This window comes from Etheostoma spectabile, chromosome 18 (assembly GCF_008692095.1).
Source record: "Etheostoma spectabile isolate EspeVRDwgs_2016 chromosome 18, UIUC_Espe_1.0, whole genome shotgun sequence".
Taxonomy (NCBI): Eukaryota; Metazoa; Chordata; class Actinopteri; order Perciformes; family Percidae; genus Etheostoma; species Etheostoma spectabile.
This window is the reverse complement of record NC_045750.1, coordinates 8,829,207-8,849,630: the sequence shown is the minus strand read 5'-3', so window position 1 is coordinate 8,849,630 and position 20,424 is coordinate 8,829,207. Positions and strand designations below refer to the sequence as shown.

Here is a 20,424-nt window from a genome sequence, read left to right as displayed (position 1 = left end):
GCTTGATTGATTAATTTACAGAATAGTATCCTTTTCTGTCAATTGAATTATTGTTGAATTGATAAATCGTTGTGTTATATTACAAAGCGATTATGAGAGGTCACTGCCTTCTAAAATTTCCTTCGGGTTGAATAAAGTATCTGTCTTAGTAGTTTTATTTTCTTGTATTCCTTTTTACATTTTCACATGTGTTCATTTAGATTGGGAACTTGGTGTTTAAGGTGAAAGGGATAATATAACGTTTCTATCTTTGGCTTGGAGTACTGAGATATATATATATATATATATATATATATATATATATATATATATAATATGCGCATTAGCTTTTGTCACTTGTTATTACCAAAACATTGCAACTTCCAACGGTGAGAAAATAGAGTCAGTTATGACTGTTATGAATTGTGAAGCAGGGTGTTATACACTTAAAATGAATGCCTGTACTTTCCTCTGACTAAAGTTGCTCATTGTGGAACTCTGGGTCCTTGCCTGGTATATTTTTAGCATATGTGTCATGTTTTCTTTACCGCTCTGAATGGCCTTAGTTTTTTAGTTACCGTTGGAGGACCTACTTTGAGATCAGATATCACTCGTGTGTGTGTGTGTGTGTGTGGTGTGTGTGTGTGTGTGTGTGGTGTGTGTGTGTGTGTGTGTGTGTGTGTGTGTGTGTGTGTGTGTGTGTGTGTGGTGTGTGTGTGTGTGTGTGTGTGTGTGTGTGTGTGTTGTGTGTGTGTGTGTGTGTGTGTGTGGTGTGTGTGTGGTGTTGTGTGTGTGTGTGTGTGTGTGTGGTGATCCCAAATCACCTATTATGGCACTTTCTGATCACTTCTGCTGCAATTTAGTGTTTTTGGTAATCTGGTCACTAGAGATGTAGATGATCATAACAAGTGACTGCTGGGGTACTGCAGCTGAAAGGAGATCTTTGATTTGCTGTGTAAAGTAAATACAGTGCTTCCCCTGCTTTTTTGCTGGGACTGGAAGCTGGTACACATCCCTGTTTGACTCAAATTGTATGCACATGTGGCACTGCGGGACAGAGAACACTGGATGTGGCTCTTGAGTTTTTCTTAGTAAAGCAAAGTTTGCCTTGCCACAGATCCTGGGTTTTGATCCCAAGTGACTCAGAGACACATAAATGAAAAGAAAATGGGCATCCTTGAAAATCCACTGTCTAGACTACTGTGTTCTTACAATATCCTGGACAGGACTGTTCTGAGGCACTTTCCATCCGATGCGATTAGATTTGCCCTCTCTGAAGGATTTAAGCCTGTCCATAATGGCGCTTAAACACTGCTAGTACTAGCTCGACTCGGCCGCGGTGCCTGTCCTCCTTTTTCCGTTGCACATTAACCCTCTGAGCCCGAGACACTCGCCCACGAGTAAAAAAGTACCTCTGATTCATAGTTTAATAACTTTTGAACCATACAAGCGATTTACTCACTTTCGGTTTCGTTTAAATCCTGACGATTTCATGTTTACGGAGGTCTTTTCCCTGTCTTTCTAGCCTCTACAGGAGATTTTCTATCAAGCCTGGAACTTCAGCCTCTTTGGGCTTTAAATCCATACTGTTATATCCAAGATTGATCCACTTTATATCCATAATTCATCGCGTTTTGGCTCATTTCTGCCGCTGGCTTGCTCCTCCATCTCTTCCCCGTCTCTCCCGTCTATTGTTTCAGGAAGTACATGCCCATATATGGGAGATAAAGGCACCCCTCTTGTATGGAAGGCCAGAGGGGACAAAAATGGCTATATACTCTATGGAAGGCCAAATGGTGCACTATTTCGACACATATTTGCTTGTATAACATTGCTGTGGGTGTAATATCAATAAATATGACATTATTATGTTATTATTGGCATAAGTAAATGTCATGAGAGCAAAACGTCTTGACTTTTTTGGAAAGAATGCATGTATTTTGTCAACTGTATTAGTTATAATGATTATTTCTTCACAGTGTGACTCCCAAGACATATGAGAAGTGTTTTAGAATGGAAAATGGCTTAGGTTTTACTTATATGTCTGTGATATCAATACATATCTGGAAGATTAATTAATTAATTAATTTATTTATTTATCTTTAAGGCCCTACAACCATTTTTAACATGCAAGTGACCTCACTGCAACCCAAATATTCTAATAACCCAGTTTGTCCTAAAAAAAATGATGTTCATATCTTGACTGTAGAGAACAGGGTTGATGTTTTACAAGCTTTTTTATAAAATAAATCCAGACGGAAATTAAACTGTAAAAATGGGCTCAGGGCCCCCAGGGCTAAGTACCGCTTTATGCGTGAAGCAAGCGTGGCTGGTCGTCACAACAGTGGCCTAACACACACATAACGTCAAAGGTGTGTTGATTCTCGGCATGTGGCTGTTGCCACAGCCAGAAGACAAATTTTGTTTAAAAAGAAGCTGGAGGCAGCGAAAAAACACCACTGGCTAAATTTAAAAATGGCGGGTTTGTTTAGGACACCCCAGTCTGTTGCTAGCATAGACCGTTAAAGAAATGGACCAACAGATCCCGTTCCTCTGGACGGAGACCAGTGAAGTCTATTAGAAGCACTTTCCGGTGATGGCTGAGCGTTACTGCGCAGTCTCCAATTGAGCTTGAAGACGTAGATGTGACGTCAGCAACCTGCCTGAAAGTTGTAAGTCTTCTGGTAGCTGTGCCAAGAGCAATCTCAATCATTCCAAATCTTGCAGAGGTGGAGAGCGTAGGTATGTTCAGAGATAACATAGACACAGGCTAATTATTGCTAACTAACATGCTAGTAAACATTAGTAATTAAACCTAAACAGCAAGGTAACTCAAAACAGCCTGCGAGCTTATCCCGTAATGTTCGGTAATTCCTCTCCTATACAATCGTTAGCCTATTTTTACAACAACGTCTGCTACGGAGCCATGACGTGAGATAGAAAGTAATGGAGCGTTTTACACATTGTCATGTTTCTTTAGAAATAAACGGTGGACAAATATAGTCTTTAAACGCTTCAGATAGAAAGTCATTCACTGTCAAAGTTGTGCCAAAATGAATGGCAGTCAATGGAACGCTAACGGCAGGTTGGCTGTTAGCATCAAAATGGCGCCATAGGAGCTATGTGTTGTGCAGAGAGACTTACCCCCTTGGTCGCTAGCAATAATGACGCAGTGATCAGTGACGATTCTTTACAACCAATCAGTAGTCTGCAAGTTTTCAGGTCACCTTTTGGTATTGCCTCAGCTCGCTTGGAACCTCGACGTAGGTGATACTTTAAAAAAGTACCTGTCAGGTACTGGGGACTTTTATTCATAATGGAAAACTAAAAAAGGCAAGTCGAGGTGAGTTGATCAGGTAACAAGCAATGGAAAAACGCCATTAGTTGCTCAGCCTGATTAGCTTCATAGGAATCAGTGGTGCACTGAATCACCAGCCCAGACATCCCTTTTCCCGTAGGCGTCATTGAATTTGTTCAGCGCTGGTCACAATGGCCTGGAGATGAAAGATGTCACTGGAGGACTCTGTTAGCGGTCTTTCTCTCTTTACACTGTGTGTCCCTCTAGCCTCTTTGTGCTGTTTTCATTGAGCATTAATAAGTTCAGTCAATACTTTGAGGGTCTTTTCATAACCCCCGCAAATACCAGACATTTGACATTATTCACAGAGAAGATAGTCAGTACGTGCAATACCTCAAAGCAGCTATTGTAAATATTTGTGCTTTGTTGCTTGGCCTTTATGTGCCGTTTTCTGATTACTAATCAAACATACAATACAGAATATTGTTTCCCTCCATTATAGGACACATGACGTCAGTTTACATTATTCTGTGCTGCGCACAAGTCCTGCTATTTGTAAGGGTTTTGAAATCCCACATTAATCACTGGGGTGGATCCCTGTAAGTGGACATTCTCTGCTCATAAAGCAGCTTTCAGTTAGATGGACCACCTCTTTTTGTATGCACAGGCCACTCCGATCAATCATTAACCAGAGAACCTAAAGACATGCCTTTTTTCATTGAATGGGAGTGAATGACTGAAGTAGCTGCCTTATTTTAGTCCTCCTCTCTTCAGTCTAGCCATCCAAAAGAACATTGGTGCTTCTTTTTAGCTTGGTGAATCATAATTGGAGTAAGCGTTAGATGTGGCACTTCTCAACATTTGTTTGTTCCTTTTAAATCCAAAGTTAAAACTATCACTGAATATTTGTACCAAAAACACCTCCGATTTTGTAGCAGATATCCCTTCAATCAACCCTTTTGGCTCTTAGAAAGTAGAAATAAACACAGAGCCCCATGTGTTTACTCTGCAAATACACCCCCTTACCAAACACACACACACACACACACACACACACACACACACACACACACACACACACACACACACACACACCAAAGCAGTGTTTTGCAGTCTGTCATACTTTGCCACGTGTAGGCCCTTATGAGAACCTCTCTGTTGTGCTGGGTCAGCTTTTGAACTCACGGTCTCTCATGTTTTTCCACAGGTCAATGTTCGCGTCACCACCATGGACGCTGAGCTGGAGTTTGCCATCCAGCCCAGCACCACTGGCAAGCAGCTGTTTGACCAGGTATCGTGCATATCAGTTCTGTATTGACCTCTAGCGTGTGTGTGCGTGTGTGTGCGTGTGTGTGCGTGTGTGCGTGTGTGCGTGTGTGCGTGTGTGTCGGTGTGCGTGTGTGCGTGTGGTGTGTGTGGTGCTGTGTCGTGTGTGCGTGTGTGGTGTGTGTGTTGTTGTGTGTGTGTGTGTGTGTGTGTGTGGTGTGTGTGTGTGTGTGTGGTGTGTGTGTGTGTGTGTGTGTGTGTGTGTGTGGTGTGTGTGTGTGTGTGTGTGTGTGTGTGTGTGTGTGTGTGTGTGTGTGTGTGTGTGTGTGTGTGTGTGGTTCTGAATAGAGTCATTTTATGGAATAAATCATTTTTATAGAATCAGACAATTTCAGTCTAGTGGTATTTATAAAGCAGCTATACAATACGTATAGAGTAGGGCTGTAACGATATGCTAAATAAAACCCAAATTGCGACACTCAGCTTCACAAACCGGTGTCACGGAGTGAGAAGGCAGAATCGCGGCACAGCCCTTCCAACTCCACAGTTATCCTTCTCATCCAGATCCAATGCTACCACATCTTTAAATTACTATTAGTGTTAGTCATTTTGGTTCCTTATCCCCCTTTTGTCTGGATAAAGTTATCTTAAGTTAAACTGTAAAGACGGCTAAAAGCGTAAGGGGGGTGGGGGCACCTGTAATGCTAACGGAGGTGTAACGTTACGAATGGCCGCTGTTCTGCCTGGGTCTGTTTCCCTATGGTTCAGTAAACTGCCGTTAGCGTCCTTAGCACTGGAGTTAAGTGCTGACCGAGCTGGCTGCTAGCTGGCTGGGGGCTGACTGGATGTGTCCCTGGGCCGGGGCTGAAATGATGGTGAATGGTTGTTAACAAGTTAAGGAGACAGACAGTGATGTGCTAGCTAGCTAAAATACCATTACATTAGTTGTCTATCTATACAGTTAACATTACTGACGAATTTGTGGGTTAGTCCAGAGTTGTTAACTGTAATACATACTAAAAGTAACTGAGTGTGTTGAATGGTGCTGTAATCTTATTTTACCCACCAAGAATAACATTAGCATTAGCCAGTTGGCAACCAGCACCTTTACTGTAGGCACCAAAGCACAGGTGGGGAGCGGAATTGTCTATTGGTGTTACTTTTACCATTATTCTTATGTCTCATTCCAACGTGTTAATGAACCACTGAAACGATTTTGGAAACATTATATAGTGTTATGTCGATCGATATTGAAATCAAGCAATATCAATAAACAAGGTCTCTGTTGTTTAACTGCTTTGCAAAGTGGGATGTAGTCAATGACAAAACAATGTCATGTGGCAGGAAAAAAAAAAGAATTGAGGTCTGTATCAAATCGAGGGGGGAGTGCAATATTGCAGGTGGGGCCCCATTTTTGTTAAACGAAAAATATGTGTCAAACCATTCTGAATGAAATATTGTGGGGCTGAAGGGACGTCACTGCCTACAAATTGTATCCTACAGACTAAAGAAAAAAAAATCTTTGTTTTGTACAGATCCTAGCAAAAATCACACTAAAAATCATAATATTGAATATATTTTCAATGAAAATGAGAATAATGATCATTCCCTCCAATATTGTGAATCATATCACAACATCTATTATTTATATGTCTACTACCGCTGCGTCTATAATTATTTTCAAAACTGCTACAACTTTTTATAATGCTACTAACTGGACTGACGTCACTGAGAGAGGTCTGTGTTAGGAAAGTGTCTGCCCTCATTATCACCCCTCTTTCCATTCCTTAAATCCAGGTCAGAAAAGGTAACAGACAAGATTACAGGAGCTTTTGGCTTCAAGTGTTCTTATCAGTCTCTGTCTTCCCACTGAGGTTCAGGGATTCTTAGAAATGGTTTCTTGTGATGAAAAAATGCAGCTGAACATCAGTGAACAAATATAACTTGAGGCATTTATTAAACTAATGATTAATGGGAACTTAATAAGAATCCCTATGTAAAACATTTGTTTTATTCTTTTTCACTATCATTTGTCTTCAAATTAATAGTTTTTTCATCAGGTGTGTAATAAATGTTAAGGTTGGTTAAGGTATTAATGATTGTCCAATAAAAGTGGTAGTGTGTGGCATGGTGTTTTGTTCATGACCCTTGTGTTACCCTCCTGTTAGTGGTCACTTGCATTTCCTTATGTTGTAAACTTTCATTGTAAATCTCAGTACCTAAAATCCAAATCTAGATGATATGTCATTAGCACGAGCTCCTCCGAGGCTGTATGACAGCACCGGGGGAGGAAAGGCATTGTTTTAGCCACTTCCTGTATAACTCGTTTTTCAATAGCAAGTGTAGCGACTGTGTGTATTTCTGGCTGCATGTCAGGGGATTCAACCATGTCAAGAACATTTTATTGAAAAAAACAATGTTACGCATAATATCCTTACACACATCAACTATAATATTCTGTTTTGCGTGATATTGATGAAATTGCTTATGTTTTCGATGTCTTTTGACCAAGTGAGCACTTATGACACAGTGGGGCATCTGTTCTAAAGCTCTTTGTGGTTTTTTTATAGGAAGGAATAGCTGAAGACTCAGATATTCTCAAATGACGTCCCCCTATTTATACGTGTTGGAGAATTCTCCCTCCCACTTGGGGTGTGCCACAAATAATCACTCACCCCCTGTGATAGTGTCAGAATTCAGTGCTTGATTTTAGTTTTTCCATTTACTAGATGAGCATGGGAAACTGCCCATGAAGCTTCACACCTTGTCTTAAGTCTGAGCAGCCGTTCCCAGTGTCTGTCGTTTTAATTTGGCATTTAGTGGCTGTTTCCCTAAAGTCTGTCAGCAGCCTGATTTTAGTTTCAAATGGGTGCTTTGTCACTAATCAGCTGCAAAGGTACAAGGACACTCACACAGTGTTTAACAGGTTCTGTGGAAATGCTGAGTAGCAGCATTGAGCTCATTTCCAGAGTGAGTGTTAGGCCTGGTGTGGCCCGTGTGGTCTGCGCTGATCATAACCTTAGTCCCTGTCATGCTCCTCTTAAAGAGAAACTTCTGCCACTCCCCTCCACGCCCTTGCACAGTTCCACTTCCATGTGACTGTTCACTGCTGCTTGTTTCATTTTGCCTCAATTAGAAAAATCACAGCAGTCACGGTGTACAGTAGATGTACTAGATAGTCTGTCTGTTGTGTTCAGATCCAATCGATGTTTTGGTCTGTGATAATGCAGCGTCAAAAGGCTTTCAGTTTCAGTTTTTGATTGGTTAAACACAGAAGGAGGATTGATGTTAGATAGATGAAAACATAGGAGCATTTTAAAAAGTTCTGATTCCAAATCTGAATAATCTGGCTGACAGGTATCATTGCCAGGAGCAAAATATGAAACTAGTTCACTTATGCACTCAACCCACATGTAAAAGCCGCATTCAAAAATGGCTGCAAAGCTGTTCAAAGTCAAAAGAGGGAACACAATGCATGATGGCTAGTATTCTGGGCTGTAGTATTGCAGCAGAACTATTCTTAGAACTCATTGTAACATTCCCCTTTACTATTCAGTTACAATTAATGTGTGGCCTGACAGCAATAGACCCATTTCCTTTAGGGCCAGAACCCACTGCCCCGTCACCACCACAAAACATGCTTCTTCATCTTTGTGCCGGTCCCTGTTTGGGGCCCGACTGGGTGACCCCTCCCTTCTTGTTCTCAGTTGTTGGAGAACTTCTCGTTATTCAGCCCAGAGGATGTAGTGAGCAAAGCTGTTGCAGCCCAGTGGCATTCCTCTCTCACCACAGGGCCCAAGCTCCCATAAACCAGGCGGAGAAACTTTCACTGCTGCAGACTCAAGTCATGCTAACCGTTTCTCTGTGGCACTGCAGCTTTTGTTCCTTCAAACTTAAATGAGTCTGAAGTGGGTGGTGACACTATTCTTAAAAAATTGTTAAAAGGTTTAGCTGCTTTGACTTGAATGCAAATGTTTAACTGAGTTCCTGCTTTGTAATCCTTGCCAATATACTTGTGCATCTACTTAAGGGTATGACCTTTAGATTTGATACATATCTATAGATTTTTTTTTTAATTTTTCATCCAGCCTTGGAAAAAATAAATCTATAGATCTCAAAGACAATTTACAAGCAAATTCCCATAGTTTTGCAGGGTAAAAAAACCCCATTTAATTCAGTTTCCTCATCCAAAATGACCTTAGAAGGTATTAAAGTCTTGCATTTGATTTACAAAAGTCTTAAATATACTTTTCTTTCGCTTGCTGTAGACAGTAATTTTAGTCATGAAAAAATGTTTGTATGTGGTCAGAGGCTGCCAGGAGACACTATAGACCCATGAACTCAAATTAGGATTGAATTTTGCGTGCAGGAGGCTGTTTAATCTTAAACACCGTCTCTACTTCTATCTACAGTCGATCGACTCAAAAATGGGCGGGTGTCGATTTGAACAAAAACTTACATTAACCTAATTGAATTAATAATTTTCACTTGTTTAATGCATTCATCCATTCCTGCTGTTTTTCCGGTTCAAGTTGTAATGTAAATTACATTTTATTGTTTTTTTTTTATCAAGAGTAATTGTTATGTACTGGTGGGAAGTACTGAAAAAAATGTGATATTAATAGGCTTTATCGTCCCTACTGATTTACCATCATACTTTCATACTGTATCACTGTGGAACCTTATTAAATTGCGTTCTACGTGGTGTTAAAACAGGAAGAGAAGTCTTAACTTAGGCTTTTCTGTTTTCATTAATCTGACTTTGAACGAATATCGGAGGTGTTAGGAGCTCTCGGCGTACATTGGAGCAACCTAACAACCCAATAAAGTGGAGGCAGCCTGCCAAAGCAACCTACTGTGATTTCAGTTTATTGAACTTGAATCCCCAGATTCAGATTTAATCCTCCTCTAATGAACTGTATTATTTTCAGGATTGGTTGCCAGCAGGCGCTCTTAAAATGTTAACATGTTGTTAAAGTTATATAATAATACATAATATTATATAATATTATACTTTATCTATTTATCAAGTAAAGTACGTTTTGAAAGATGAAAATGATTACCTCTTTGTTAATGCCAAGGTTGTACCAAGCCTCTCTACAGTAGCCCTGAGAAAATCCTTTAGGTTTATTTAGGTATCCGATCGGTAGCCCACACTATTTCTCTTCCTCTCACTCTGTAGACCCCGAGGCAAAACCAGCATGAAAGGGCTGATTGTTTTCTGAGGCCTTATGAGTTTCATTGCAGATGAGATGCCGCCTCTCTTATGTCAGCCCCCCTAGTAGTGCTTGTTTTTGTTGCTGTACTAAATCCAATCCATCAGAAAAGCTCCCTGAATCAAAGCCATCCATTTTTACTCCCACAGGTCAGCCTGACCTGTATTTGGTGTTGTCCACTGAAAGGGGGTGGCTGGAGTGCCAACGTGTTGGTTCAAACTTCACGCAGGCAACTTAACACCTCACCTGGTGACTGGGTGGGGAATTTGGCAGTAATGCATTCAAAAAGGGCCTGGCACAGACATAGCCCAACTTATTGGCATGCACACAAAAACACTAATATCAACACAGTGCTGTTGGAAAATTTCTCTGCCTCTCTGAAGGCCATAAAGAGCCTCTGGTCATTGAGGGTTTTCCTCGAAGCACAGTGGAAAATGGCAACTCCTCCTGCAGCACAAGTGATTATTCCATTTCTAAAACTGGGTTTTCACTTTACGCCTCAGCTGAACAGTCAAAAGTGGGTGGGGAAAAAACTTAATATTGCTGATCTAAAAAACTCTTTTAAGCATTTCCAGTGCGATTGAAATTAATACTGGCTCATAATCTGCTTTTTAGATGTTAATAATGAGGAGTTTTAGCTGTTGCAGTTTTGCCAGAAAGTAACAGCAGACTCCCTCCGTCTCGCTCCAGCCTTCTCAGTCTGTTCTTTAAGTCAGAGACAGGAAGCTGGTAATGCAGTTATACAGTATCACTTCTCCTCACTGGTGACACAATAGGACCACTTTGTTAGAGACCAGCCCTCGTCGTGCTCTTGTGTGCTGCAGCATATTGCAACAGACAGAGAGATGTGAGAAAACCGTCTTAATTTAGCAAAGTGTAAAAACTTAAAACCATTACTAAGTAGTACCCAAAATAAAATGTGCTAATATTGCTTTATAAGTAATTATGTTGGCTGACTTCACTTGGCTCAGTAGATAAGCTGAAAGTAGCTTTTGATCTTCAATCAAAGCCTCCGGGCTCAAATAGCTGCAAGAATCATTATTGGTATAGTTGACAGTTGGAGCTGAAATGGTTTAATCGAAATGCAGATTGACAGAACCTTATATCTGCAACTGTTAAATAATAATAACTGATACTTGTCTATGTAAGCTCCAGCTTGTCAGTTGTGAGGATTTACTTTTTTTCTTTGTCTTACATGTTAGAAAGACGAATAGTATTGAATTATTATGGGCTTATTAATAGAACAAGTACTTTAGAATTTAGAAAAACATTTCTCACCCTTTTTTTCTGACATTTTACAGACTAAGCATTTTAATAGACGAATCAAGACAGTAATCACCCAATTGATTTGATATTGACATAATTTGTTAGATCTAGCCTTAGTGCCAATTTGAAGACTACTCTCAGTACTACAAGGTTTGCCAACTTGCTTCAGACAATCAACATTCTGTGTTTTTGAGTGTACTTTTATTTGCCCTGACATAAGTTGACAGAATGTATCGCTATCGTAGCCAAGACCATACTCAGTCCTGGAAATGTGTAATACTATGAGGGTGGTTCACCAGAGTAACCTACCTGAGTATGTCACTTTAAAGGAGAATTCCGGTTGATTTCAACACGTAACTCTGTTGTTTGGAAATTTGCAGTGCTGTTGGTAGCAACAAAAATGAAAACAATCGGTGCTGTCTACACCGTGTTATCCCCCTGCTAGAGTTAGCACCCAACAGGTTTAAACAGGGCAAGTTTTAAACATGTTTTTAGCCTCTAAACATGTTCAAAATGTCATTACAAGTGCCTACCCATGTTCAGTGATTCCTTACGAGGGAACAAAGCGAATCTGACTGCAGTAGATGTGAAAGGCATAAAAGTTGTTATTCCATACCTCTGTTTATTTCCAGTTTTCCGGTGAAGTCTACGCTAGTTGATTGTGAAACTTATACAATACAATATTCCAAAATGTATTTTTTCCACAAAAAACGATTTGTCGTCTTAATGTCCTTAGTAATGACTATGTAGAAACAGGCTGTAACCTGACACCACAGTGGAGCCAGGAGAGCAGAGCTGCCGACTGCAGCAGGTCAAAAGTTCAAGAGCCCACTGTTGCTTAGTTACTTATGCGCATGTACGATAGCTCTTGAACTGCAGCTCTCCTTTTTTACATTTCATAGACCAAACAACTAATGAATTGCTCATTGCTTTTCTCTGTGCAGGTGGTAAAAACCATTGGCTTACGTGAGGTCTGGTACTTCGGACTTCAGTATATGGATGGCAAAGGTTACTACACTTGGCTAAAACTAGACAAAAAGGTAAGATCCATCTTGAAAATATGTTGTTTGATTTTGTCTCATAATAATCCTCCTATATTTTAAATGCTCAAGTTATTAAAATTAATAGATCTTTCGGATTGGAGGAAAAATGTTTCCAGTGTGTAATAATACTTCATCATTTAGTCATGGATTATTATAACAGTAAATATTGTAAGTTATACTGTTAATGAGACAACAAAGGGCTATTATACTGTCATGCTTGTTATTTCATCATATAAGTAGTATGATTTCTTGCATATCGGGGTACCTGCTACCTACTGTTCATGGTCATTTCACCCAGTTTTTTTTTTCCTGTGGAGTCAAATATATAAAACAATAGAGAAAGGATGCATTCTTTCTTTGAGCTCCAATGTTTGCTTTTTAGTCAATCAGTAGCCACCGTAATACAATATGAATATATTCACATGCTGTTTTGTGGTTCCACTTTCGACATGGCAGCTAATTCTTTTCTGGTTTCTGTCTGCCAGGTGGTCAGAGCACCACATGTAATCAGCTGGAGGTGGATTATTTGACAAGAGAATGAACACTTTGTGAACCAGAACTGCTTTGGTTCTTCTCTGTTGTCCCTAAGTAAACACAGATTACTGTACCTTTACTAACTGTTACTCCTGAAGCTGCCCATAATCAAACTGGTGTAATCTGTTATGCAAAATGCAACTCAACCAACAGAACAGAATTACAGATGTTTAAGATTGTTTTGGTATTAGTTTCTAAATGATCTACCAACCCCAGCTGCCTTTTAGACCAGTTCTGTATTAATTATTTCTAGAAAACTTTTACACATCAAGATCTGTTTGCAGGTCTTAGAAAGTACTACTTCACACGTCAAAAATAATGTATAAAACCTTTTGTAGCTCCAAACAGAGCTGCTCGAAATTGGATAGACCAAAAATAATTACTAATGTAATGTCACTCATTGTCTGTTTGGTCTGAAGACTATAAGTTTGAAGAAGACGTTTAGAGTTAGTAAAGAAAGAAGTGAGCTCAAAAGACCAGTCTGGTCCTCATCTCTGCTACATGCTAGCAGCTTGAGGCTACATTTGTTGCTATAACACCTGAGTCTTTGACAAAACTGTCTGCAGTCAAGTTGCATTGTGGATAATGTAGGCACCAAAAGCAGACACATGCAATGATAAAGACGAGATGTGGGGTTTTTGCTACATCAGTTTTGATCCTGTTTTTTGTTTTTGTTTTACTTTACATCGTGAGTTTGACAATGTGAAAGCAGTGCCATGCTAAATCGTTGGAGTACCCTCTCAAATATACATTAGACTCTACTGGCCACCGTGCTTAATAGTGCACCATTAACTACAGACTGTAAAAATATAGTGAATAGATTAAGAAACAAATCTAGGAAACCATGCTAACTTGTTGAGAGAAACTGCGAAGCAAATTTGCACTTTGCATTTGCAAGGGTCACTGAGAGAGAAAGGGATATGCTTGCCTCAGTCAGCAGCAGCAAACTGTACACTGTGTGCTGACACTGCGCTGCAGCTCATCAGCACAATGCTTCGCTCAAACTGGAATATTCTCAGCCCCATTCTCTCCATCAAACCATTTGGTTCCTGTTTTGAAATTAGAGGAAGAGGCACATTGTGTAAACACATACTGTATTTGAGTTATTAAAGGGTATTTCCACTAAATAAAGATAGATCCCCTGTTAGTGAGGGCAGTGCACCCATATAACTGCAGAACTGTAAGCCATTTCCTAATGTATTACATAATATCACATTATATTGACACAGTATTTATTTATGCATGTATGCTGAATTTGATTGTTTTGTAGCAAATAACAGTTTACAAGTTTGAAAGAGTCATGATGTAAAAAACATGTACTGATTATATTTAAACCATCATGAATCCCAGTTGGTCATATCCTTACTCTCAAATTTAAAAAAACAAAGTCTTGATTTATACCGTACAACTGATAATACTCAATTTAGTACAATCCAGCTTTTCCAGATGGTTGAAATTCTACAAAAAGTGTGAAAATACTGAGAAGATGACTCTGTCAAGTCTGTTTGGTAAATATAATGCTGGAGGAGAAGAGCTGATACAGGGGGAAAAAGCTAGCTTGGCTCTGTCCAACAGGGCCTGCTGCCAAGCAACCAGTGTAACCACCATGGAAGTCACTGCTCCAGACCAACAAATAGTCTAGCAAAAAAAACTTCTGTGGGATGGTGAATTACTGTTTTTACTCTACGTTTTTTGTAATTCTCTGACAATGTCTGTTCCTTAACAACAGTATGTTGTGTAATTGCTCTACAGGTGTCGTCCCAGGACGTGAAGAAAGAAAACCCACTGCAGTTCAAGTTTCGGGCCAAGTTCTTCCCAGAGGATGTGTCTGAGGAGCTGATCCAGGACATCACCCAGAAGCTTTTCTTTCTACAGGTGAAGGAGGGCATCCTGAGCGACGAGGTTTACTGTCCACCAGAGACAGCCGTGCTGCTGGCCTCCTACTCTGTTCAGGCCAAGTTTGGAGACTACAACAAAGAAGTCAACCAGCCTGGATACCTGGTGTCTGAACGCCTACTGCCAAACAGGTGAGATGTGCCAGTAGATTTAAAAGGAGCAGCAAATCAAACTCTGTTGTATTAATACCTAGATCAAAAGGCAAAATGTTACAAAGTAATAAGCCCTTGGCTTATTATCCCGAAGCAATTAGGCTTGGCAGTTTTTGTTGCGTGCAAGAGCTGCACTCAACACTGGTTGAACCTGCCACAAGAAGAAGATAAAAGCTTTAATACATCAGTGGTCATGACACAGACCATAGAGCAGAGTCAAGTACACCATGAACAGTGGGCCGAGAGAGTGGCGGCGTTCTTGTGGTATTTTCATGGTTGAAGCAGGTAATGATTTTGGTGGGTGACTGGTGACAAGCATGAAAAATCTTTCGTGGTCCTGTCATCATCTGGTAAGTTAGGAACATGCAATGATTTTGATGTGTGAAAAACGAGCTTAAATATGCTGTCAAGTACATAATTATGTTTCTTTAATTCCCCTGCCTGGATATATGGAAATCTTGGAGGTCATTGAGCCATGTGAATTTGTGTATTACCTATGTATCCTGAGGTTGTCACAGTGGCATTGCTTTGGACCAGCCTGGATACCTGCTGGGTGGCAGTAGAAGATATCAATGTTTTGCTTTACGTTTGAGTCCAAGGCAGATAAAAGTGCATTATTTTTCAAAGGAACGTCTTCCTTCAGGCTTCTATGGGTGTCTGATGGTGCACAGAATGCACCAATCTTGACTTGAAGTAGCAGTGCACTGCTGGAATGCCAGCAGCACACACCCTGTTATGCCTTTCCTCTAAGTCTGGCGCACAGCAAGTCACAGTGAGAGCAAAGTCGGCAGTACCAACCTAATGCAGACAAGTTAAAACACACACACAAAGTCGGACTTTGCACCATGCAAAGCTTGCATGACGACATCACTTTATCATATCAGATTGTCTTTCCTGTTAGTGGGCTCTGTCTGGAGATGTAGCTGATATCCTTTTTGATTTTAAGCTGATCTTTGTTGCTTTCTTTTCTCTTTCTGTAGAGTCATGGAGCAGCACAAGTTATCCAGAGAGCAGTGGGAGGAGAGGATTCAGGTGTGGCATGAGGAGCACCGTGGAATGTTAAAGTGAGTGTTTGTGTTTTCATATAATCTCACTCATTGAGTTATTAAGATTACATTTAAATAATAACTTAATGTTGTCATCTGTCCATTCTTGCAGGGAGGATGCTATGCTGGAGTACCTGAAGATCGCCCAGGACCTGGAGATGTACGGAGTCAACTACTTTGACATCAAGAACAAGAAGGGAACAGAGCTGTGGCTGGGAGTGGACGCCCTGGGACTCAACATTTATGAGAAGGAGGACAAGTAAGCACTGCATTTTTTAACCAGCCTGCTGTTAGTGTCTGTTCTGTCTGTTTTTTCCTGCTGCTACACTGTGAAACGGAGCTAAACTGGCTGGGCCAGGTCCATGTCTGTACTTAATCACTATTCCTGTTTCACTGCAGACAGTATGGCAGGAATAATAATGAAGGCAAAATTAATACAGACTTTGGGATGAGTATCTCAAATTCAGGAGTTTGGTTTTATGTCTCTTTATTATATTATTTTTTTTTTAATTATATATATTTTTTTTGGGTGTCACATTTGCAAATTTGTGCTGAAATTGTCTATTTTTATCTTGAGTTCTTTGTACACAAATCACATGATATTGTTTAGATCTTATGTCTTTGCGGCATGTATTTGTGCGTCCATCATAGTCCCCATAGGGTAAATATGACGTATTTTGTTCTCTACGTATGTAACGGTACAATTACTACTCTACGGCCTGCTGAATTACAAAAACATCCACCTGAAGCACACTGTTTGTTTTTTTACTAAAGAGGATTTACATAAAATCCCTTTTGCAGACCTTATTTGTTCATTTTTGCCATGAGTCCAGTTTTATTTCCACCTGACTTATTGCTGGCTTTAACCTCAGACATGTCCAGGTCCATTTCTGTAGTTATTGTATTTGTTTGTTTCGATTATTCTTCGTCTGGCATTGTGCTTCAAAAGACTATTTTTTTGCGACATGTGGAAGGGTGTTAACAGAATCCATCCTGTTTGTGGTTGTGATTGTCACTGTCATTGTTTGTTTATAGTGAAGTTTGGGAGGTAATCACCCTCTATTTGGTGAAATGACTTGTGAGATCTCCTGTGGCTGGTTCCTTGTCTGTGGGGTTCCTGGAGTGAAGTGTGTTAAAGGAGCACTTCATCCATGGTGCCTTTTAGCCACTGAACCTGTGCTGTAAATCTTTCCAGTCACACTGCTCTGACTTAAGTTGTTCTTCACTTTCAAATTGTAGCTCTTCCCATATTGAACTGCGAGCTGTGTGAGCTTTAATGCCAGCGTCTATTGAAATCACTGGGGTACTTGTCTGAATAGAGAAAGTTGGGGATGGAGTGACAAAGTTTAGCATATTAGGCCTCTAATTACTTTACCGGCTTTAGACATAAGTCTTTGTCAGCTCAAGGAGTCTGAATGATTCAATTATTTTAACTGCAATTGCGTTAAAGTTAATTCAGTTGCTCATTTAGCCTTATTGTTTTTTTAACTGTGGTACAAAACCTCCAACAACAGTGAGAAGCACATTGTTTAAGAACATGCCGGGTCCTTGTGTCCCTGTGAGTCTGTCTCTTTATGTGATCCCTGGGATCAGCAAAGAAATGCTTGTCCTCCATAGTGCCCTCTGCTGTTACCATGGCTATGCCGACTGGTTTTTCAAGCTGTGCGGCACTTAAGAATGTGTGGCTAACCTACAACACTGTCTCTCCAATGAGGGCATTTGGCCCACAATGCAGCAGTACAGCTAAGGCTTTGCTGAGGCACAGTCTGGGGTTGGTTTAACTCCTTAGGCTCTCCTGTTCTGCTAATCCGAACACTGCTCATTTTATAGGACTGAGTTTTTGAAGTTCTCTTGATCCAAGGTTTTGTCTTAGCAACGATCTACTCAAACACCCAGTACAACTAGTCAGATTCACTTATTCTCAAACATGTTTCATTCATTTTTCTTTGACAAACTGGCTTAGGCCAGCACGATTATGGCTAAAATGATAATCACAATTATTTTGATCGGTATTGAGATCACCATTAATTATCATGATTATTTGTGGATTTTAACCAAAACAATTTTATGGTCACATAGGTTATTTATAACTGCTTTCACATCCATATTGTGCTACATTCCTCTTATGTTGAAGTTGTATGTTGTACATACTGCACATTCAGCTGCAACACAATTATTATCACAAAATTATCTGAAAATAAATATCAGATAATATTTATTTTCAGATAATTATTTAAATAATAATAATAGCCTAGGACATATTTTTCAAGAAATGAATCTGAGAAAGCTCCTTCTCTTGTTTTCAATAACTGATTAAAAGAGCTAGGGAGAGAGAGGGGAGTGCGATGGACGTATGCTACTCAGAGTGACGGCTGACTCATTACGGGTCCAGCACGGGTCGACTGGCGGGTCAGCGGAGTTACACACGTTTGTATAAAATGTCTGTATCGTCACTGCGCGGCATTTTTATGACCTATGATATTCTGGCCATGGGTCACATTGCTCGCCCAGGTCCAGCAGTCTCCGTCTCACACGCTATTACTCTATGAACTGAAGTCAGTTGCATTCAATAACTTCTTCTGTGCTTTTAAAACTGGTACAAATACAGGTTTGCCTCTCATGCTTAACAATATACAGCTGTGTTAATAACAATTAAAACTGTGGACAAATATATGTCAGAAGTGTGGATCGGCGCTGTGTCTCTCCGTGTTGCTGGGAGCCGTGTGTGAGTGAATGGGGGCGGGGCTGCGCAGAGAGTAAGAGGAGAGATCCAAACACAGGCACAGCTTTTCAGAAGAAAAGGTTGTGTAACGCAAAATTAAACCATATCGATATAAACAACATTGCTTTGTTTGTGGAAAGGCAGTAGATGCAAGGACATTAGGTGCATTGGTGCGACCTAGGAAAAATGTAAGTCGCACCCTAGAGCCCTGTGAGCTAACAGACACTAACTAGCACTGGTCACTGCTGTTGTCTGAAAAACAACACAGACGGGACACAATGTTGTGTTTCCTGGTAAACCTTGTGACCGACTGCTATCTGTTGTGGAATTTTCCTCACTTTACTCTGTCCTCTGTGACTGTCTACATCTAGAAACTAAGCTGCACGGTGGAGGGAATAACTCTGACTGGCACATGATCAGACTGGTTTATGGAGCGGTAGATTGGCTTTGCAAAAAAAAACGGAGCGTTCTATGAACGGAATTAAAAATATTGCTTGATCACGCAAATTTGATTGTTGGAAGCCAAAATCGTGATCGTGATTAAAATGTTGTGCAGTTCTACACTGGTTGCTATCGGCATCTGCAACTATTTTGATTATCAATTAATCGTCATTTCTTTCTAGAAAAATGGCAAACACACGTAGGTTTCAGCTTCTCAAATGTGAGGTTTGGCAGCTTTTATTTGTTTTGTGTGATAGTTAGCTGAATAGATTTGGATTTTTTACACACTTTGGGTTTTAGGACATTGTTTCAGGGATATTCCACTATTGTTGACATTTTATAGCCCAACCGATTATTGGAATAATTGAGAAAATATTTAATATTAATTGATATTGGAAATAATTGTTAGTTTTACTTTTTAATTATAATTCAAAAAAGTCAATCCACCCAGGTTTAAACAGTACCTGAACCAGAATATATATATGTATGTATATATGTATATATATATATATATATATATATATATATATATATATATATATATATATATATATATATATATATATATATATATATATATATATATATATTTTTTATTACCCGTGTTTTTTGACATGTCATCACACAAGCCATCGCTGTCAAATACTAATATTACCAACAGGTTTATTCTCAGACATTACACATTATACTGTAAATGCTACAGAAGTTCAGAGACTTACTAATGAAATCCAGTTAGATTTTCACCAACCACAGTGTTGTTCCTTTTCTAAATTACTGCGAGCTGGCAGGAAGATTGTATAAACCGCATCACCACAACAATATTTTGTACAAACACGGATCCATTGATAAAGCACGGCTTCATAAATGTTGAAACTCTGATAGAAATATCACTAACTTTGTTCTCTCAATTCCACAGGTATGTGTCAGGGTCAGTAATTGAGTGAAATTCCAGTTTAGGCAGTACAGTTTCACAGCAGAGTTTCGCTGTGAGGCGGATGGCTGCCTTTCCAGATTTCAATACTATCGGCTTGTCAATGTTTACGGTGCTACTTTGCATTGTGCTGAATGAAATTGGCATCCGTTCAGTTTGTCTGGCACAATAGAATGGCAAGCCACACCCCAGAGTCTTACCTCATACTCTAACAGTGGATACAGAAATCCAGCCTTGTTTCCAACAGAACAGTATGCAGCAGTGGATTGATCAAAATGAATGACTTGTCTAAAATCGTTTTCTGTTTGAATAATTCTACATCCCACAGACTATTAAACACTATAAACTATATACTGAATTCGCTGTCATATATGACAAAGAAAAGCCGTATTTCCTCTCAGTTGAGAAGCTGAAACCAGATATTTAGCATTTTTGGCTTTAAAAATAACAACTGTCCAGAGAGAGAGAGCCAAATCACGATTTAGTTTCTTTACATCAAAAAATATATAAGAGTAAGATGTCGTCTAACATTTGCAGTATTTCTCAGGCAAAACATATATTATTATATATAATAACTATAATTTTAGTTTTGTCATTATTTTAATTTAAAATTGTCATTGCACGCAAACTCCAA

The 20,424-nt window shown here is 39.7% G+C and overlaps 1 protein-coding gene across 1 annotated transcript in view; it reads left to right on the top strand.

The window, feature by feature from the left end:
* The window catches only part of ezrb (ezrin b), a 35,903-nt gene that overhangs the window by 6,167 nt on the left and 9,312 nt on the right, over positions 1-20,424 (top strand). Inside the window, exons 3-7 of the mRNA XM_032542701.1 lie at positions 4,485-4,568; positions 11,970-12,065; positions 14,355-14,629; positions 15,631-15,714; positions 15,809-15,955. Of these exons, the coding sequence (XP_032398592.1) occupies positions 4,485-4,568; positions 11,970-12,065; positions 14,355-14,629; positions 15,631-15,714; positions 15,809-15,955 (686 nt within the window). The remainder of the gene's footprint in view (positions 1-4,484; positions 4,569-11,969; positions 12,066-14,354; positions 14,630-15,630; positions 15,715-15,808; positions 15,956-20,424) is intronic.